This window comes from Callorhinus ursinus, unplaced genomic scaffold (assembly GCF_003265705.2).
Source record: "Callorhinus ursinus isolate GAN/ISIS: 27379988/994484 unplaced genomic scaffold, GSC_fseal_2.0 scaffold51, whole genome shotgun sequence".
NCBI classification, from domain to species: domain Eukaryota; kingdom Metazoa; phylum Chordata; class Mammalia; order Carnivora; family Otariidae; genus Callorhinus; species Callorhinus ursinus.
The window spans coordinates 4,605,513-4,626,752 of record NW_027397113.1 but is presented as its reverse complement, the minus strand read 5'-3'; the positions used below and the strand labels follow the sequence as shown (position 1 = coordinate 4,626,752).

Below are 21,240 nucleotides of genomic sequence, written 5' to 3'. Positions count from 1 at the left end.
GAAGCTATTCGGTGGATTACTCACTGTCACTCTTGAACAAAGAATAGACGTTTGGAGAGATTGATGGATCCAGCTTATCTCTGAGTGCAGCACGCTACGGTGGTTGTCAGTCACCATTCTTCATTGTGGTGGCTCCATAGAAGCTTTTCTGATACCATCAGGCACAAATTCCCCAGGCTTCTCTCCTCCTCCCCAGCGACTTTGATATGTTTCTTTCACTGAATTCTTTTTGTTTCCCAGCCGGCTCTTTCAGAAGAGGCACTGTCCTTCCAATTTTAATACAACTCATGATTTCTCCCAGCTAATTCTATCTACCTCTCCCCTTCCCTCCTCCTCTTGGTCATTTCCTGTTTCTCTCTACATTCAGACTTTTTAAGCATGTTTGGGGACCTCCTCACCCGTTTCTGAAATAGCTTCCACTCATCTTCACTATTAATGTTTTCTATCTTGGGTCCCTTCCCTGTGTTCCAGGCCAGGCTGCTGTGCAAATGGAGAGTCTGAACCTGCTATTACCCACCTTCGTACGCTGTGTTTTGGGTTCTGTCCCCCTCTCCCAATTCCCCAAATTTTCTGAGGTCACCAAAACTAATGTTCTAAGTTTTCACCCTTCTAAGGTTTTCATTTCATTCACCATCCTTTTCTCCCGTTTTTATGCTGTTCCTTCTCATAGCTCTGACTGCACCGTTCCATCTCCCTCCATTTCCCTACTCTTTATTCCCTTTTATCTCACTTCCCCTTCCCTCATAGGCAACCATTCTAGTGAGTTTAATGTGTATTATTTTGTTTGTGTTCTTGCCAGACATGTCTTTTCAGTGAGCATTTGCTTTATCCATTTTAAAAAATGTTTTGTTGTGGACATTTTCAAAAAGGCACAGATAGAGGATATTATGATGAACTCTTTTGGACCGTTTCTTGACCCAGCTTTGACAGTTATCAACATTCTGCTGACTTTATCTATCCCCTGTACTTTTTTTTTTTTTTTTAAGATTTATTTATTTGTCAGAGAGAGAGAGAGAGAGAACACAAACAGGGGGAGCAGCAGGCAGAGGGAGAAGCAGACTCCTTACTGAGCAAGGAGCCTGATGCAGGACTCCATCCCAGGACCTTGAGATCATGACCTGAGCCGAAGGCAGGCGCTTAACCGACTGAGCCACCCAGGCATCCCTGTACTTTGTTTTTGGACTGGAGTTTTTAAAAGCAAATCCTATGCAGAGAAAGGAGAACCCTCCTACACTCTTGGTGCAAAAACATGCTGGTGCAGCCACTCTGGAAAACAGTATGGAGGTTTCTCAGAAAGTTGAAAATAGAGCTACCCTACGACCCAGCAATTGCACTACTGGGTATTTACCCCAAAAATACAAATGTAGTGATCCGAAGGGGCACGTGCACCCCAGTGTTTATAGCAGCAATGTCCACAATAGCCAAACTATGGAAAGAGCCTAGATGTCCATCAACAGATGAATGGATAAAGAAGATGTGGTACACACACACACACACACACGGAATATTATGTAGCCATCAAAAAAAAAAAGAAATTTGCCATTTGCAATGATGTGGATGGAACCTGAGGGTATTATGCTAAGCAAAATAAGTCAATCAGAGAAAGACAATTATCATATGATCTCACTGATATGAGGAATTTGAGAAATAAGGCAGAGGATCATAGGGGAAGGGAGGGAAAAATGAAAAAAGATGAAACCAGAGAGGGAGACAAACCATAAGAGACTCCTAATCTCAGGAAACAGACTGAGGGTTGCTGGAGTGGAGCGGGGTGGGAGGGATGGGGTGGCTGGGTGATGGACATTGGGGAGGGTGTGTGCTATGGTGAGCGCTGTGAATTGTGTAAGACTGATGAATCACAGACCTGTACCCCTGAAACAAATAATACATTATATGTTAATAAAAAGAAAAAAAAGCAAATCCCAGACATAATGTTATTTCACCTATAAGGACTTCACTATCTACCTCTAATTAGATCAGGACTATGCTAATATTATCTAATCTTTATATTAAAATTTCCCCTAGATTGTTGCAAATGTCTTTTTGCAATTGGTTTCTTCTAATGTGGATCTAAATAAGGTCCATCGATTGTGCATTTGGGTAAATTATGTAGATGTTTATGTAAATTGTGTTGCATGGCTCATTGTTTTAGTTTTTTCACTAAGCACCTGTGTTGCTGTGTGCTATCTAACCACTGGGTAATACTCCCTAATGTGCAACCACCATGTTTTACCTATCCGTCCCTGTGTGTAGGACACTCATGTTGCCTCCAATGCCCCACTTTTATAAACAAGGTTACAATTATTAGCATCATTACAGTAATTATGTGTGCCCTATTGGATCCCTGTGAGAATTTGAGGGGATATAAACCCAGGGTGGAATTGCTAGGTTGCTGGGTCATTGGGTATACATGGAACTAACTTGTCTAAGTAGTGCCAGGTTGTTCTCTGGAGAAACTGTGCCAGTCTACCCTGTCACCTGCAGCACGTGAGGGACCCTGTATATCAATGACTCTGCCAATGTTGGACACTGTCCAGTTTTCTAATTTCTGCTAGTCTAATAGGTATAAACTGATATAGCACTGTTGTTTTAATTTGCATTTCTCTGATCACTGATGATTTTAGGGATCTCCTCTTTTTAGTTTTTTTGTTTGCTCTTCTGTAAATTTCCTGTTCATATGTTTTGCCCAACTTTCTTAGTGGTTGCAATCTCCTCTTTGTTGTTGATTTGCAGGATTTTCTTGTATATTCTAGACATGGATCTCTAAATATTTTCTGTCATTCCACTAAATGATTAACTTTGTCCATGGTGCCCTTCATTGAACAGAAATTCTTAATTTTTTATGGAATCTAATTAATTTTTGTCTTAAAGTTTGTGCTTTTGCAGTTTTGTATAAGCTGTCCTTTTCTACCCACCCCCCAAGTCACAGATATATTCTCCTACATTTTCCTCTATTAACAGTAATGTTTTTTACTATTTACACTTAGGTCTGTAGTCAATTTAAAGTGGTACCATCCTGGGGCTCCTGGCTGGCTCGGTAGGTGGAACGTGTGACTCTTGATCTCGGGGTCATGAGTTCAAGCCCCACGTTGGGTGCAGAGTTGACTTAAAAATAAAATGTTAAAAAGAAAAACAAAAGTAGGGCTGTCCAAACAGAAATATACGGTCAGCCATCTATGTAATTTAAAATTTTCCAGTAAAGACATTTAAAAAGTGAAATGAAACAGCTGAAGTTCATTTTAATACTTTTGAAACGCAATAAAGCTAAAATATTTCAACATATAATCAATATAAAAAGTATTTAATGAAATATTTTAAATTCTTCTTTTCCTCTTCAGTTTTGAAGTTGGTGAGCATTTTACACTTACAGGACATTTCACTTTGGCTTAGCCACATTTCAGGTGCTCAGTAGCCACATGTGGCTCATGGCTACTGTCTTGGACAGTGCAGATCTAGAGTTTGCCCTTGGAGGCCATGTTTGGTGAGAAGGCAAATCCGTTTTTCTCCAAATAATCCATGTTTAGCTGTTCATGTTTCTCAGACCCGCACGTACTGTATTTTTGTGCTCTAATCTTTCTCATAGCCCTCACTGCTCCATTTCATTTGGTCTCTTTCTGGAACTTTCCTTGTCTTCCACTCATATCTGAAGGTGTCTCTCAAGACTTACTTCCTGACCTTATGTTTATTCTCTTCTATGTCCTGCCACCTAGGTGATGCTCAAAGCACATCTTCATGACTTCTCCATTCCCAGTGACTGACTGCATCCTGTAAGACTGCTGTACTTGGCTGCCCAATTTCCACATTTTACATGCTAAAATGAACATTTCTTCATTAATTTCTCACTCCCATGTACATTTCCTTCTAAAATTTCCCATGCTATTGCTTCCCCTCCTAACTCCCAGGCTTGCCACGTTGCAGTGGAAAAACGCTGTTTCCCTGAGCACTCTACAATGTATGACTTTTTCTTCCTTTGCGCAGTTGTACCTGAAGAACAAGAGAAGGTTGTAGTGCTGATGTATTATTCCATTTAGTCCCCCAACAGATTGTTCCAGTCACATTTATCCAACATGTTGACTGTGGAATACTTCTGAATCTGCTTTTCTTAAGAGAAAGGGAGAATTATTTTGTGGGCTGTCTGGTCTACTAGATGTCATGTTTGGAGACCATTCTGGGGCTGTGTTGTGCAAGTCCCGGGCCTGCACACACCTGACCCTTAGTCATGGCTGATGATGGTCAGGGGTCTACTCAGCCAGGGCCCTTGGCCAATTATGCTAAAGATATGGCTGCTTAGGGGCAGGGGTGGGGGGATGGGTGAAATAGGTAATTGGGATTAAGGTGTATATCTGTCCTGAGGAGCACTGGGTGATGCATAGAAGTGTTGAATCACTATATTGTATGCCCAAAACTAATGTAACACTGTCTGCTGACTATACTGGAATTTAAAATTTAAAAAAATTACAGATAGGGCTGCTTCTCTGGAAAGATCTTCTCTGAGCCCCCAAAAGAAATGGTTGTTTGTTTATGGGTAACAGTGAAAGAACAAAGCTTTTCCTGTAGGAGACCACCAAGGCAATACTGTTGCCCTGAAACTTCAACTGCCAAGCCAGAGACAAAGTAGAAAGCTACCTACTTTTTTTTTATACTTCACCAGATCTAGAATATATTCTGTGTTTGTGTGTGTTTACACACTTTGGATGTACCTCGTGGCTTCCCAGAGTGATGTCATCTTATCGGTCAGTGGATTGGAAACTTGCCACTTATCTGACCCCTGTCTGAACTCCCTTGATCCTCTCTACTGGGGAGGAGACGGAAGATGGGGTCAGTAATCACCCCCACGTGCTCCGTTCTCCACTGTCGGGCTGAGCCGTGGCTGAGACTTGCTTGGGCAATTCAGTCTTTCATTTTTGGAAAACAGTCAAGAGAGTCATGAGTAAAGAAAGTTGTGTACCAGGGAAGGAGTTGATCACTGCCTTTTAACATTAGTAGTGCTTGGTTACCATCACCCTGACCCATGGTGAACCTCTTGGGTCTAAAAAGAGGCTTGTCATTGGTCAGCCCAGCAAACTGGAGGTCATGATCATGGGGAAATGAGACCAGGGTAGGGAGGCTCTCAAAATAATGTGGTTCTTTGAGGGCTGGGAGGCTGGGGGCAAAGTGGAAACCTGACATACAGGAGACCAGAGCCAGAGGCAGGGAGGCTTGTGGTCAGGAAAGCAAAGACACCCGGAAGCAGAAAGAGAAGCTGAGCTGTTTAATCACCTCCTTGGCCAGACTCAAGGCTGTGGCTGCCCCCAAACCACTCACACCTGGAAGCCACTGAGTGTCACTGGAGATGGAGTAGCCACTTGAGTCAGAGGGTAAGTTAGGATGGGAAGGGGGAACTTCGGCGTCTCTGACTCGGTCATCTGGCAGTCTTGCCCCCAGGTCCTGCTTCAGCTCTGAGAGGTTCCTGGCTGGTCCCCAGGGGCAAGGAACTGAGGGGCATGCCCTTGCTGCAGTGGGAGAATGACCTGAGGCAGGGGCAGCCGTGCCCACATGGCCTCTGTGGAGGGTGCTGCGCTCTCTGCACCCAGGTCGGGGTTGGGGTGTAGGGCCAGGGGCAGATGGAGGACGTTGGGAGGTGGGAGTGGAATTGGGGGTCGCCTGGGTCCCACCACCAGTCTGGAATTAAATAGCGGAAGAGGAGCGTTGCCCTTGGGAACACTGACTTGTCCTCCGAGACAGTTCCTGGTGATGCGCTGACCTTGGCAACAGACCCTAGCAGCAGGCAGTTGTCCTGACAAGAGGGTGGTCCCTGTTGACGGTCCCTGGCAGTTTCCTGAATCGAGGGAAGAAGCTGGCCCAGGAGTCTTGCCCCCCCGCCCCCAACTACTTGCTCTTCTTGAAGAAGCTGAAGCGTTTTTCCCTCTCTCGTTCTCGGCCATCCTTGCTGCGAAGTACGACAGGCCCCTCGGCCCCAGCTGGTGACACTGGGGGCATGGTCATGGCCCGGGTCATGCCTCGGGCAGCACTGGGCACCGCTGGCTCTTCAGGCTCTCCGGAGGCGGAGGACGCCGTGGCAATGGCGGCGCTCACCACCCGCAGCCAGGAGCTCATCTCTGCCTGCACAGGGCACAGAGGGGCGGGTGCTCAGCCACAGGGCAGCCGGAAGCTGGGCCCGCGGGCAGCCAGCGCACCTCCGAGAGCTGGCAGAGAAGCGATAGGGCGATTTCATCTCACTGGAGAAAAAGACCCCTTTAAGACGGGGAAGAGGTTTTTGTGCGGCTTTCACCGACATCCAGGTGGCCTGATCGCAAAGGAGACCCTTACTCGAGGAAAAAGGGAGGAGAGGGAAGAAAGGGGAAGCTGCAACTGGAATGTTCTGAGAGTGGCGCAGAGAGACGGGGGCGTGGGAGAAGGGGCCAGCTCACCTCATCCTTGGCCTGGAATAAATACTCTTTTCCATCCTGTAAGCTGTTGGGAGAAAAGAGAAACGTCAGGGCAGAGTGAGAATGTGGGACGGCTGCATGAGAGCTGGGGAAGAGCTCGGTTAGCAGGCCGACGCCCGGCTGGGGAACACGCGGCTACAGCCCTCAGCACCAGACCAGACACGTCCTGCACATTCTTCAGATTCCCGGGACTGTGCAGAAGCAAACCCTTCCCGTTCGGCTGCTGAGGATCATGGTGAGCTCATCTGCACCCCAGGCCATGCCTCCTGCTCTGGCTGCTTGCTGGCAGGCGGGGGCAGGCCCTGGGAGGCCCTGGCAGCCGGGGAGCACCAGCACCCTCCCTTCAGATTTCCCATCCGGCATCATTATCTTGCTTGCCATCTTCAGCAGTCAGGCCTGCATCTTGGGGCCCCTGCTCCCCTTAGGGTGGAATACAACCAGAATCCCCCACCTTTCCCTCATCTACATGGCTGGCCCCAAACGCCCAGCCCTATAACTATTCCCTCTGCTCCTAGCTTGCGGCCCCCCTTTCCTTTGTATCGCCCCCAGCTCCCCGCCGCCCCATCCCCAGGGCACCTCCCACTCCTACCCCAGCTTGAAGACATGTTTGCGCTTTCGATAATCAAAGGCGACGCTGCCCTGGGCCCTGGCCAGGCTGACAGGCACTTCTCCGTGGTATGGCACTCCCGTGCTGGCTGCCTTTGCGTCCTTATAAAAGCCGAGACTCCCACGCCGCAGGACGCAGTACACGTTTTGCCATGACCTGGGCGGGACCGTGGTGCGGGTGACACGGGTGACCAGTCTCTGCGGGGGCCTAGAACCCTGGGGCTAGCTCGGATGTCTGAGGACTGCCAGTGCCACTCCTACCTTTGAGCTCCTCGTCTTTCCCCCCGCCCCGAACCCTCACCTGAGGCCCCACTCCTGGGTCCTCCCCCTGTCCCAGAGGGCCCTCCTCCTACAGGGCACCTCCTCCCTGTCTGTGGAGGAGGAGGTTGCAGGGAAGGCCAGGCCCAGTACCTGTTGGCAGCCTTCTTGCCGAAGGCTTCCATCTCCTGTTTGCGACACAGCATCCCCTCCATCTGTTCCTGGGCAGAGAGCTCGGGGCCTCGAGGGGGCAGAGTGGCAACCCGGGCTGACTCGGATGACCTGCTCTGGGGCATCATAGGAGGGGCTGGGCCCCGCGTCCGGGTCTGCTTCTCTCCCCGGAGCCCACTGGCGTCGTCCCCGGTGCCCGACCCCTGTGGGGAAAATGGAAAACAGCGTCAGCATCAAAGGAGCGGATGGGAAACACCGCACCTGAACGTCATGAGGCTTGAAGTCCAAGAGCTGGTCTTCCTGGTCCCCGTGTGTCCTTTGGGCCCCCGCCCTCTCCTCTGCCCAGCGCCACCACCACCACCTGGCTCACGCCCATCTGCACCCCTTCATCTCCCGGTTACTAACACCCACGCTTCCGGGAGAAACTCACCGGTCCTTCTGCGAAGCTGCCGTGCTCAGGTCTCTGTTGTTCCAACAGGGGCTACGGAGGACGAGAAGCTGTAAGAGGATGCACAGGACGCTGGGGGGGGGGGGGGCAAGGTCCCGATGGGGGTGCGCAGGGCAGCGGGGTCACCTGTGGGGACTCTGCATCTGCGCAGACTCCGTTAACGCGGGCCTGCTGTGCGGACGCCGGTAGCCGGGGGTGGGTTCTAGAACAGCAGGAGGTGACACAGAATGTTAAGCCCTTGCGTCGCTGAGACTCGGCCGCCGCCGCCTCCTTCCCCAGGCGCTCGGGCTCCCACCTGTCCCAGGGAGCGTCAGGTGCCGTCTGGCTGTGCACCGGGCCCCCTTCAGGCTGACCGGCGGGGGGCTCCGGAGCAGGGGGCCGCCTCCTCCGTTCCTCCTCCTCCCTCTTTCTTTTCCGCTCCTTCTCCCGCTCCTCCAGCTGTTAAAACATTCTGGGGTCAGAGCACAGACGGGCTCACCTAAGAGGACCAGGGCAGGGGCGCCTGGGTGGCTCTGCTGGTTAAGCGACTGCCTTCGGCTCAGGTCATGGTCCTGGAGTCCCGGGATCGAGTCCCGCATCGGGCTCCCTGCTCGGCGGGGGGTTTGCTTCTCCCTCGGACCCTCCCCCCCTCATGCGCTCTATCTCATTCTCTCTCTCAAATTAATAAATAAAATCTTTAAAAAAAAGAGGACCAGGGCACTGGGGAAAGCCGAAAGGCCTCTGCTCTAGCCTGATGAAACAGAAAGGACAGAGAATAGAATTCCAAAAGAAGGTGGGGATTAGAAGCACCGGGGGAGATGGCGTCTCCTAGCGTCAGCCGGTGGAGGAGAGGACGGATGGCTCCTAAAGCTGGGGTGACAAGCGGCACTCTTGGCTCACATCAGGGAGAGGCTGGGCGCAGCGGGAAGAGAAGACGCATCTCCCTCAAGCAGGAGAGACCACAGGCCTGGGGCAGTGGGAGGGGGCGGGCATCCCTAGGGTCCCGCAGCCCTCACCGCGGTGAGCTTCTCCAGCGCGCTGAAACGCTCCTCCCAGGCCACCGCTGACTTCTGGAAGGCCTCGTGCCGCTTGATGAGGCTCTCAACTTCATCGACTGTGCAACCCAGCTCAGCACTTCGCACCAATGGCTCTTGGCTGCACAGCCAGGCCTCTGCCATACCCGCGTCTCTCCCAAATACGAGCACTTCCAAAACTGCAGGGGTTGGGGCGGGGGTCACAGGGAGATGGCAGGTCAGAGCACCAGCAGGGCACTGTAGCCACAGACCTCGGAGAACAGGGACACGGAGGAAGCTAGGGCCCCAGAGCAGGGACACAGAGCAGAGCCAGGCAGTGCCAAGGGTGGGCACCTTGAGTTCCATGCCCAGGCCTCTTGGTCTTACCTACTCTAGAAACGACAGGTCCTGGGACCCCCCCCCAGCCCCTTCTCCCGAGGCCTGGTGCCCACAGCCAGCTCCCTGGCCCCCGCCGCAGCTCACCAAGCTGGAGCCAGTCCATCTTCTCCTGCCACTTGTCAGCTGTCTCCTGGCGCCGTGCCTGCAGCTGAGACAGCTTCTCTGAGATCTGGGCGGGGCAGGGGGGTGGGGAGCAGAGACGCGAGTTAGCACCCAGTGGGACCTTTCCAGGGTCCCTGGAGGACTCACACAGGGAACTGGTGGCTTCTGATGTCAGGAGGCAGACGGTTCTGGGGGAGAGTTGGAATGGGGACATCCCTGAACAGCACTGAGGGAAGAGAGGGGTTTCTACGAGGGAAGAATGAGAGGAAGGAAGGAGACCCGGAGGAGCAGTCAGCACTCAGGCCTCCCCACCGTGAGGATGGCCTGGCGGCGCCCACCCCGCACCCACCTCCTCAGCTGCATAGTGGCTCCGGGCAAGCAGTCCCTGGCCCATGTCGATGCACGAGGAGAAGCGGTCGGCCCTGGCCTCTATCTCTGCCTTGATGCCCTGGTGGTTCTTGATGACCAGGTCTGCAGAGGACACATCCCTGGGGGCACAGAGACCATGTTACTGCTGTGCCCACAGCCCTCTCCTGGCCACCAGTCTTCCTTGGAGGCTGCAGGGCAGCGGGGGCCTCACCGGGGCCGCTCCTGGGCGTCCATCTGCAGGTTCACCCCATCCATCCACAGCATCAGCTCCCGGACAGCCTTGAAGAAGCGGAACTTGTCCGTGGTGTCCAGAAGCAGCTGACGGCGGGCAGCAGAGCTTCCCTGAAGCTGGGTCCAGGCCTCGGCCACAGCCTGCATGTGACGGCCGATCTCCTCGGCCTTGTCTCCGGCATAGGCCTTCTGGAGCCGGTGGCCATCATCCTGCACCTGCTGGACCTGCGGGACCCCGGCTCAGAGTGAGGTAGCGCTGGGTGGACTCAGGAGCTGGGGTGTCCCCAGTCCCGGTCTCTGTTCTCCACCTCCTGTCCCTTTTACCAGCCAGAGAGGCAGGAGGCAGAGCAGAGGGTGGGTGGGGGGGTGCTGGGAAAAATGAAGGCTGGTGCCCAGCATAAGCCTTGTCATACCCTGCCCTTCTGGGTCTCAACATGGGGCCTGGGGAGTGTGGGGGAGCAAGCCTTTAACGGGGCCACTGGCCAGTTGAGCTTTTAGAGGCCTGTCTAGGACACGTGGGACCTCAGGGATTGCTAGAGTGAGTTCAGCTAAGAAGGGACGTGGGTAGTGGCTGACTGGGTTTAAACAGTTGGGAGGAAGAACCTATGCTTATTTGGTGGAGGCCTAGAGCTCTAAGCTGGGTGGGACCAAGAGGCAGATTTTAGTACAATATGAAGAATCTAGCCACTGGGACCATCTGAAAATGTCACGGGCCCTCCAGAAGGCTTGTGGACGCCGTGGCTAGACATCCCCTGGCCAGAGAGGTTTTCCTGGAATCCTTCTAACCTCGTCCCTAAGTGTCCCTCCAGAGGATGCCATCCTCCCTGCCTTTCTGCGCCACCGCCCCCCCCCCCCCCCCCCCACCGTTTCCCACCAAGTCTCCCTGGAGCCAGCCCCCATCTCCCCGCACCGGTGGGGGGAGGGGGGCGGACCTGGGCGCTGAGGGCCTGGATGTCGTGCTCAAAGGCGCAGTGCCGGCGCTGCAGGGCCTCGGCCGCGTTGAGGTCGCGGCCGGTCCCGTCGGGAAGCTGCTGCTGCTTGTGCTGCACCCGCACCAGGGCCTGGCGGGCCCCGTGCAGGAAGCGCTGCAGCTCGTGGGCCGCAGCCAGCACCTGACCCCGCGTGTCCAGCAGCTCGAGCAGGTCAGCCCAGGCCTCGTTGAGACTGTCTTTCCACTCGGCCACGGTGGCCCGGGCGGCGTGGCCCCCGGCGATGAGCCCGTTGGCCAGTGTGTTGGCGCCGTCCACGCGCTCCTGACCGATGGTACTTGTGTCCCGGGAAAATTCTCGGAATTTGTCCCGGAGCATCTGGAGGAGACATGGACAGTGCCGTGACGCCGGTGGACGCAGTCCCCGCCCAACGTGTGAGTCTTCTCGCCCCAAACCAAGAACCCACTTCGCGCCCTGGACCACATAGGCCAAAACAGGTTTCTTCCGCAGGGCGGCTGGTTTCCATTTACCCCGGATGTGACTGATGCCCCCAGCCCCAGCAAAAGCCTTGGGGGTGCTTGGAACCTTTGGCCTTCAGACAAGGATACCCTAACTATGGTCCATATATCTGCACTCATGAGGGTCCAAGCCCCCAAACCGTGCAGCGGAACCTCAAGTCCCCCGTGCTGTTGAGAATGATTGGAGGGCGCCTGGGTGGCTCAGTTGGTTGAACGACTGCCTTCGGCTCAGGTCATGATCCTGGAGTCCCGGGATCGAGTCCCACATCGGGCTCCCGGCTCAGCGGGGAGTCTGCTTCTCCCTCTGACCCTCCCCCCTCTCATGCTCTATTTCATTCTCTCTCTCAAATAAACAAATAAAATCTTAAAAAAGAGAGAGAGAGAGAATGATTGGAAATTTCCTTTTTGCCCACATCTACGTACAGGCCCCATGACCTCCATTGTACACAGTTCTACAAATACCCAAGGATGGCTCCTGCTCAGCCTGCTCTCATGCCCCCTGCCCCTGGACCCTCCCCGGTGGGGCCTCTACTCCTCCCAGGGCTGCCCTGCGGCTGGTGTCCACCCCGCACTCACAGTCACGTGCTCATAGTCCTGGCCCAGCTCGTGGGAGGCTGCCACCACCTCGCGCTCCTGGATCCACTGCTCCAGGTCATCCAGCTCGCGGCGGAGCTGGCAAAGGCGCAGGTGCTCCTGCAGGCGCTCCCGCCGCTCTCCAGCCAGCTCCTTGAGGCCGGCATACAGCTTGTCCACCTGGGCTTGGCGGATCGAGAGCCGCGTGCTGCGGGGGCGGGGCAGGCACCGTGGGACTCAGGATGCTGGGCTCTGACCCCTAGCCTGTTCCATAGAGTCCTGTCCGCCCTGGCCAACTACCTGCCAGGTCTCTGCTCGTCCAGCTCTCTAGACGGTTCTGTACACATGTGGTACCGAAGGCTCCGCAATCCGCGCACCACCCTGGAACCAGCTCCCGTCCCCACAGGGGCTGTTCTCCCCTTTGTGGGCCGCCGTGCTCACCTCTCTGGGTGGTTGTGGTCAATCATGTCTTGGCTGCTGGCTGCCAGCTGGTGGATGGTCTGAGCGTAGTCGGCCAGGGCTTGCTCCAGCCCCTGATGCTTCTTCACCTCCGCCTGGGCGCTGAGCTCGTCCTGGGGACGACAGTGGGCATCGGGGAGGAGGGTCTGCGGGGAGGGAGCGGCAGCCCCCGCAGCCTGAGCTCCGCCCCGCCCCTCACCTTGGCTTTCTCCTGGCCCATCATGTGTAGCTCCTGCTCACCCATCCAGGCCTCTGCCTCGGCGGCATCGCGGTAGAACTGCTGGGCCCGCAGGGCCTCCTCCAGTCGCCTTCCTCGAAGCTCCAGCTCACGGCTCAGGCGTTTCCACATTTCCTGCAGCTCGGCCAGCTCGGGGCCTGCCGCCGCCGGGCCCAGAGCACGCTGCCGCTCCGTGAGGTCTGCGATCCGCGGCTCATGGCCCTGTATCTCCTTCTGCAGGGTCTGTCCGCGGCGGCGGAAGAGGACATTCTGACAGGGGGCCCCCTCAGCCTCCCGTCCCCTACACCTGCTCCACATCCGGCCCCTCACTCCCAGTCCTTTCTCCCTGCGTCCTTCTCACTTGCCCCCTTCCTGGGCCCAAGGTTGGGACGGTAGCACCCCTTCGATCTGCCCGATCTGCCACGGAGGGAGCCCACCCTCCTGCGGAGAGGGCAGGCCCACCCCTGAAGTGTAGGATCACACACAGCCTCGAGCGAAGCCAGAGAAACCCCAAGGTTTTTTAAGAAAAGACAAACTTCCGAGTCTGGGAGGCTCTCGGGACCTTTTCTTTTGCCTTTAGCCTCGGCCTCACCTGGTTTTTCTTCATGAGAAGCTGGACACTGGGCAGGTCCTTGCCATGCTCCATGGAGCTAGCCATGGGCAGCCGCTCTGTCACCCACAACTGCATGAGAAAGAGGGCGTCCGTGGAGGTGCCGGGGGCAAAGTAGGGGTTGGACGGCGGGGAGGCCTGGGGGAGGTTTTCTAGGGCTCCTGGTGTGTGTGTGCTGGGAACAGTCATCTCTGAGTCTGAGGTAAAGGGACCTCAAGGGCATCCCCAAGGCATCCCCTGTGTTCAGTGCCAGAGGGAAGAGAAAACAGCACCACTGGCATCTCCCCAGCATCCAGGAAGGAGACTAGAAAGCGAATGGCAGGGAGCAACTTGCCCCGGTGACAACACTACCCCATCGCAGACCCTAGGGACTCACGATCTCGTCCTCCACGTCCCGGTGGAACTGGTGCTGCTCTCGAGAGGCTTGCAGGCGCTGGCAGCGCTCCGCCATGGGCCGGGACAGGGCCCGGAACTTCTCCTCCACGGCCCTCGAGGTCCGCTCCACCTCCCCCGCACCCTGGTCCTCCTGGGCCAGCGCCGTCGCCTGGGCCTGGATGGCCTCCACCTCCTTCTCTCGCACAGCCATCTCCCGTTCCAGCATCTGTAACCCGGGCAGGGGGATCAGCGCACGTATCGCTGGTGTAGCCAATGGAGATTTCTTATCCCCGGAGCTCACCCTAGGGAGAGCATCTCCTCATGGCCTGGCTTGGTGGATCTCAAACTTTACTATCCCGAAGAGTCCGGGGCTGTGTGATAACTGGGCCAGTTATCAGTTTACTGCCTCTCAGGCCCAAATTCTCCTCGGTTCCAGGTCCGTCTTACCCTGTTTTGGCGGCTGGCCCGGGTCCACATTTCTCATTGCCAGCTGGTGCAATGCTAGGCCTTGTGAGTAGGGGGCGCTAGAGGGTCACCACAAGGCGCAGGGAGGGAAGGGGCTGTTTCTGGGTCCAGTGTGCCTTTCTTCTTGCTCCTGAAGCAAAACTGCCCATGGTGCGCAGGGAAGCCCGTGGCTCTCGCCCTCCCGCAGGTTTTGCTGGCATTCCCGTGGCAACGTTCTACTGGCCAGTCTTGGCCTGCCAGCTCTAGACCTGCTTGGTCCCATGATAACCCCAGCAAAGTTCTACAACATCCAGCGGGCCTTGGCCCTCTCCACTGAGGTCTGAAATTCAGCTTTGGGGTGGTGGTGGTAGTGGTGGGGGAAGCATCTTGTTCCTCCTTGGGTACCCCTCCTCAGCCCCAGAGATAGTAGCTGCTCCCTACATCTGCTATTCCTGTACTCTTTACAGCAGGGACCAGCAAACCCAGCCCCCTACCCGCTTTTGTGAATAAAGTTTTATTGGCACGTAGCCACATCCATTACACATATAATTTTACATATTGCCTATGGCAGCTTTTGCCCTACAAGAACAGAGTTCTTGTGACAGAGATTGTATGACCTACAAAGGCCAAACTGTTACTGTCCAGCCCTTTACAGAAAAATGTTTTCTGATCCCTGCTTTTGATTTCTCTTTACCCTTTTTGGTGAACACCTTTTACTAATTGATACTTCTTTTTATTAAAGTTTCCCTGTTTAAGTTGGAGCGTGGGTTCTGTCTCCCGACTTTTACTCTGGCTGATACCCACTCCTAAGAGATTCTGATATGGTGGCCCATGGACCTCGCTTTGAGAAATACCAGGAAAGATGTTGTCTGTGAGGCCTTAGAATGGCCTCCCAAATCTCAAGAGCTACAGACTCCCTCCTCCTTTCTGCTGCCGTTCACCATCCCCATCACAGGCCTGCAGAGCACCTGTTGCTTCTTGAGCAGAATGTTGACGCTGGTGAGGTCCTTGCCATAGTCGTCAGAGTGCAGCTGGGCCTGCAGGCTCTCCAGCCAGCTCTCCAGGGCAGAGCAGCTCTGGGCAAACAGCTCGGCTCGGTTGGCATCGAAGAGGCTGCGGGCCTTGGCCTGGGTGGTGCTTTCCAGCCTGTCCCAGCGCTTGTGCAGGTCCCCCAGCTTCTCGGACACCAAAGCTTTCAGCTCTGGCTTCTCGAGAGTCAGTTCCCGCCCTTCCTGGGGGATGGGACACAGAAGGGGTCAGTGTCAGAATTAGGTATCACTGAACTTTACGGGTCAGTAGCAGACCAGGGAGCTAAAGGGCAGGAGGAACCTGAGGTGTAGGCAATAATTCCAAGTTCTTGGGTATTCTCCACAACACACTCATCCCAAAGGTTTCAAACCCCTTCTAAACCGCTTCCCCCCCAACCCCCCGCCGGCTGATTACACCCTACTTGTTCAGGGCCCAGCTCAAAACCTCATTTCAAGGAAGAAGCCACAGAGACCTTTACTACGTCGGGCTCCCTTGTGCTTACAGCCTCTGGGGTTAGGCACACATGGTCTTGTGTATTTGCCACGCGCCCCTGTTTCTCAGGGGGTCACCCCTCACCTGGGCTACGTACCCGCGGGTCTCACCGCTCTCCCCACTCCCAGCTTTTCTGCTTGAGGACTTTGGCTGCTCGGGAGGTGAGGGAAGCATGGTCTCTTGATCTGTATGCAAGGCGGACTGGAAGTGCCCGGGAGTTAGTGCCCTAGGAAGCAGCCCTCAGCCAGTGACAGGGAGCTGGCGGACATTCTTGTGCCTTGGTTGGAATAAAGTGGCTGTGTGTCCTACACAGTCTCCCAAGGTGCCTCATTCGGACTGAGTGCCTGTTGCCCCCTAGGGTGACTGGCATGGCCTTGGACCCATTATCGAACGCCTTTCCTTTTCCATCCCAGCTTCCCACTCCCCTACTAGTGTTTTCTGTGCGCATCTCCCACATACGTGGCCTGTACTGGAAGCCTTGTTTCAGGGTCTGCTTCTAGAACACAAACCAAGGCACTGCCTTGAGGCCACTTTATGCATGGCTGTCAGGATGAAGAGTTAGAGCCTAGCACTGCCTGGGTAACTTCATGAACCTTCTGCATGATCCACACGTCAATGCACAGTCCTTACGTGTGATCAAGGCTTTTCATGACCTGACCGGCCAGGCTTTTCCCATCTTTTCTCCCATGGGGCCCCTTTCCACATTCTGTGTTCCTGCCAGACTGACTTACCCCCTTGTTCCCACACAGGCACCCCACTTCCACACCTCAGGTTTTCTGTTTGCACTGTTTTCTCTACCTAGAAACATCCTTCCTCCAATATCTCTGCTTGTCCAAATTCTACTCATCCTTCAGGGACTGCCCTGGAGGCGCCTGCCTCTAGGATTCCTCTACCTCCTCTTTCCTCGTAAACAAAGGTTTATGGGCACAGAGCTTTACGGGCACACACAGAGGGCCCAGGCTTTATCAGGCCCTCTCTTACTGCAGTTGTCATATTCTGCTTTGGGTTTAACTTAGGTTTTTGTGGATCTGTCTCATATCCTGGCTGTAGTGTCATTCCTCAAGGGTGGAGCCCATAGTAGAATTGCCTTCATTCCCCCTCTTGGTGCCCAATTCAATGCTTTGCGTATAGTAGCACCCAGGAAATATCTGCTGAACAAATGGAAACACTAGACATACACTGGTCTCCTCCTCTCTCCAACCATCATGACCTTGAGGGAAGGAAAGTGTCTTTTTATGTATCTTGCAGGGTGCTGAGCACACATAATGTCACCCGGGAACACTTGCTGAGTTGAAATAAAGTTTTACCTCTGCTCAGCTCTAGAAGAAGTCGTGGGTTTAGAGACCAAGTACCAGGAACAGCAAGGCTTAAAAGCACGGGTTGGCAAATTGTGCTCTGTGGGCCAAATGCGGCCCCCACCTGTTTTTATAAATAAAGTTTTATTGGAACACAGCTACACTCAATCATTATGTATTCTCTATGGTTGCTTTTGCGGAGAGTTGAGTCGTCATAGCAGAAACCGTGTGGCCTGCAAAGCAAAAATATTTACCGTCTGGCCCTTGAGAGAAGTTTGCTGATCCCTGCTGAAGAGTGTCATCCTGCTCTGGACCCAGGGATAGTTACCATGTTGACCCAAAGCTGTAGCTTGGCTCCCTACTAATTTGGGCTTTCCCAAAGTTCTGGAGTCACTGTCTCAGAGACCTAAGACTTTTGTTCCCCAGACCATAAGTTTCCATCTTGGAGGTCTGGCACCAGAGACCCCATGACCTCTAACCCTGAAAGAACCATCGCCTGAAGCCAGGATCCTCCCCTGCACTGTGGCCAGGATCGTGTCCGGAGGAGGACCCAGGGCTCTCTTCTTGCTGCTGCTGTCACACCACTCACCTTATCTACTTTGTCCAACCAGTCTTTGTTGGCGGCCAGCTCGGCCATGAACGCCTGGTGCTTCTGCCATTTGGTATGCAGGTTGCGGGCCTCGTCATAGGACACGTCCTGGGCTGTCAGCATCTTCTCATCAATCCAGAGCTTCAGCTGGACCAAGCACAGAGCAGGGGTGGAGAAGGGCAGAGTACATTTCAGATGCGGTGAGGCATAAGGGGGTGAGGTGAGCTGGGAGAAGTGGTGGATGTGGGGGGAAGCCAGGCAGAGGTCCACTTACTCAGGTGATACTGCAACGGTCTTATTCTAGGCTCAGAAAGCTGGGGCACGTTAGCAAAGGGATGGCTGGGGAATGTGGGAGGGGACATGGGGGAACAGAGCCTCACCTCGTGACAGTCCTGTAGGAAATGCTGCTGCCCTCGGTTGTCCCGAAGACGGCCCAAAAGCTGCTGCACCGCTTCTTGATTCTTCTTGTGTCTGTAATGACAGTCCCTTGTGAGGCCCTCGAACTCACTGTCAAAGGGCTATGACCCTGTAACTAACCTAGAGGCCTTCAGTCCTCTTGCTATGGGGACAATGCCTTCCTGGAGCACTGCAAGACAACCCGGGATTATGGATGTCCAGCATCCAGCTAGGCCAATGGACTTCATCTCCCCTGGTGTGGGGGAAGCAGAACTTCCAAGCTCATGGCTTAGTCCCTCTCTGACCACTAAGTTCTTCCTCCTCTACTTTTCGTCAGCCCCCACCACCATCTGTCTGTGCTGCGTTCTCCAGCTTCTTCATCAGTGGAACCGGCCAGGCTGTTCTCGCTCACTTCCCCACCGGGGCTCCCATGTACCCACTGTCTTCATCATACCTCCTCTCGATGGAGTCGGCCTTCTCCTGGATCTTCTCGGCGTGGATGTTGCCCCCAGACACCAGCTGGTGCCCAGCCTCCAGCAGCCCGCGGATCCGCTCTCCGTTGGCATCCATGGTGCTCATGAAATCTTCCAGTTTTTTTATGGCAGTATCCGCAGCTTGGAGCGTCCCCGGCATCTCCGTGTGGGACAAAACGTATTCCTGTGTGGGAGGAGAGGTACGCAGCTCACTTCTCAAAAGTACTTGTCGACTTTTCAGAAGGGACCTACTGAAGGATGCATCAGACGTGGAGGCCAGCTGGGGAGGGGAGGGTGGACGGTCTGGTTCTGAAGACAGTGTTGGGGGGGTGTCTGATTATGCCACAGGCTCGCAAAGTAACAAGGGAGCTGGGCAAGAGGACCTTAACAGCCCAAATCCTGTTCCAAATTATTTCTGGCCACTGATTTGATTTAACAGTTACATGACAAGTCAGGTTTTTTATTTCTTCTCAAGTCAGTTTTGGCAGGTTATATTTACATTTTTTTTTTTAAGTAAGTGCTGAAGCCCAACGTGGGCCCTGAACTCGCAACCCTGAGATCAAGAGTCACATGCTCTACTGACTGAGCCGGCCAAGCACCTACATCTTGTTTTTGTTTTTTTTTTTTTACTCCTGTATTTTTCTTGCACATTCTCCCTGTCCATCCCGGTTCCTCAATTACTCCACCCGCTGCCATTTCCTCCCCATCCACCTCTCTCTCATCCACACTTCCCTGTCCCTAGTCCCCTCTTCTTCCTGGGTGGGACTCTGTGTCCCTGCTCTCACCTGGCTGCTGAGCACGCCCTCGGCCTGGCGCGCATCCCGCAGGAAGCCTTGGAAGCCATGGGCCTGGGCCAGGCGGCCTTGCCGGCTCTCCCACATGCGGCCCAGCTCCTCCCAGCCGGTGCCCAGGGCTTCCAGTCGCTGCCGCAGGAAGAGGCACTGAGGATCAGCCTGGTCACGGGTCACCTCCTCACCCAGGGCCCGGAGCCGGCTGTACTCCCCGCGGGCCCGCTCCACCTCTCCCCGCAGGGCTGCGTGTTGGGCCAGGAGGGCCTCTGCCTCGGGCAGGGTGGCTGGCCCTTCTTCAGAGGCCACAGAGGTCTGCGTGCGACCGAGCCATGCCTGGAAGTCATCTAAGCTGCGCAGGAAGTCCTGCAGCCTCCGCGCCTCACCCAGTGATTCCTCCCGGCGTCGCATGGTGGCCCTCAGGTCTTCCCAGCCAGCTTGGACCTCTCCAAGCCGGGCATGGATGGCAGGGGCTTGGGCGGGGTGGCCAGCGGCCAGGGCATTGGCCTCTCGAGTCAGTTCGCCCACCCGGGCAGCGATGGCCTCCAGGTCCCGCTCGGTGCCGGCCAGCTTCCGCTGCAGCGCCAGCACCCCGGCCAGGTCATTGCCCAGGCCCTGGGTGGACTCGATGACCTTGGTCTTTTCTCTCATCCAGGCCTGGGTCTCTGTGCATTCTAAGTGGTAGTTCTGGATGCTCAGGGCTGATGTCAGAGCTGCCTTCTTGCCATCGGCCAGGGTCCGAAACTGCTGCCACCTGAGGGTGGAGGGGGGTGTCTGGTGTCTGGAGCTGCTCAGCTTCCCTGCGCTGTCCGGGTATATCTGGAAGCTTCTTCCCTGCCTCTCCTTTGGGATATTCTACCACCTGCTCGTGCTGCGTTAAAGAGGCCGCTCCGGGCTCATCCTCCCTTGACTCCTTGATTACTCCCTGTCCAGGCACAAGCCTTTTTGGACTACCTTCACCCTCTTTCATTCCCTTCCTCATTTCCCACCTCTGCCCCACTACGTATTCCAGATGGCCTTCTTTCCTCATTTTTAGCCTCCGTACCATGCCCCCTAGGACTCCCCCTTCTGGCTGCCATCCCTGTCTGCTGCATCCTTTCTTGGTTCCCCTCCCCAAGCCCACCTGTGGTTGAGCTGCTTCTGGGTATTGACAATGCTGTCCTTGCCCGGGGGGTTGGCCTTCAGCAACTGTTCCGCAATGTCGTTCACGGCAGTGATCCGGGCTGCGAGGGCATTCATCTCAGGCTCCAGGGTCTCGAACCTGAGCAGGTGGAGGAGGGTGCAAGGGGTGGTCATGGGTCATGGAAGTGGTGAAGCACCAGCCCACCTCCCCTAAATGCCCAGGAAAATGCCCCTCTGTCAACATGTGGCTGACTTATAGGAGTCTCTGCACATCTTCACCTACGAGGTCTGCAGTTATCTGTGGGTCAAGTGGGGAGCCCCCAGCCCCCCCAGACAAGTAGAAAAACAATAATCTCTAGAGTGCTCAAGAAGATGGTGGAAGTTAAATATCAGGAACAGTTGCACAAGCCAAAGTAACGCCTGGCCCAACGCCTCATTCTTTATCAGAATCTCCCTATTCCTCCTGGGACTGACCCTTTATTTTCTATTTTTTTAAAGATTTTATTTATTTATTTGACAGACAGAGACACGGCGAGAGAGGGAACACAAGCAGGGGGAGTGGGAGAGGGAGAAGCAGGCTCCCCGCCGAGCAGGGAGCCCGATGCGGGGCTCGATCCCAGGACCCTGGGATCATGACCTGAGCCGAAGGCAGACGCTCAACGGCTGAGCCACCCAGGCGCGCCGGGACTGACCCTTTAGGCACCTAACTGGGTCCCATCCTAATACCAGGGGTTAAAAAATGAACTGACAACCAAAAATATTTGAGTGATAAAGATGTGAAGCATAACTTCTGTGATATTCTCACAGTCTGCAAATGGTTTCCGTAAAGGGCAAATATTTCAGGCTGTGTGGGCCATAAGGTCCCTGTCATGAGTATTTAGCTCTGCTGTTGTAGTGCAAAAGCAGCCAGGGATGATATGGAAATGA

At 54.7% G+C, this 21,240-nt stretch overlaps 1 protein-coding gene across 4 annotated transcripts in view; it reads right to left on the bottom strand.

Moving 5' to 3' along the window:
- Nucleotides 1-5,236: 5,236 nt before the first annotated feature.
- The window catches only part of SPTBN2 (spectrin beta, non-erythrocytic 2), a 38,375-nt gene continuing 22,371 nt past the window's right edge, over nt 5,237-21,240 (bottom strand). For all 4 annotated transcript variants that reach the window (XM_073883420.1, XM_025879283.2, XM_073883419.1 and 1 more), the window contains exons 15-37: nt 20,315-20,452; nt 19,189-19,945; nt 18,385-18,587; nt 17,915-18,005; nt 17,535-17,681; nt 15,098-15,361; nt 13,687-13,911; nt 13,293-13,382; nt 12,683-12,943; nt 12,466-12,596; nt 12,028-12,232; nt 10,937-11,311; nt 9,985-10,229; nt 9,754-9,892; nt 9,387-9,471; nt 8,907-9,103; nt 8,207-8,349; nt 8,038-8,113; nt 7,894-7,944; nt 7,446-7,666; nt 7,018-7,191; nt 6,411-6,453; nt 5,237-6,102 (exon numbers count right to left, since the gene is read on the bottom strand). In XM_073883420.1, the coding sequence (XP_073739521.1) occupies nt 5,869-6,102; nt 6,411-6,453; nt 7,018-7,191; nt 7,446-7,666; nt 7,894-7,944; nt 8,038-8,113; nt 8,207-8,349; nt 8,907-9,103; nt 9,387-9,471; nt 9,754-9,892; nt 9,985-10,229; nt 10,937-11,311; nt 12,028-12,232; nt 12,466-12,596; nt 12,683-12,943; nt 13,293-13,382; nt 13,687-13,911; nt 15,098-15,361; nt 17,535-17,681; nt 17,915-18,005; nt 18,385-18,587; nt 19,189-19,945; nt 20,315-20,452 (4,495 nt within the window). In that variant the 3' untranslated portion in view covers nt 5,237-5,868. The remainder of the gene's footprint in view (nt 6,103-6,410; nt 6,454-7,017; nt 7,192-7,445; nt 7,667-7,893; nt 7,945-8,037; nt 8,114-8,206; nt 8,350-8,906; nt 9,104-9,386; nt 9,472-9,753; nt 9,893-9,984; nt 10,230-10,936; nt 11,312-12,027; nt 12,233-12,465; nt 12,597-12,682; nt 12,944-13,292; nt 13,383-13,686; nt 13,912-15,097; nt 15,362-17,534; nt 17,682-17,914; nt 18,006-18,384; nt 18,588-19,188; nt 19,946-20,314; nt 20,453-21,240) is intronic.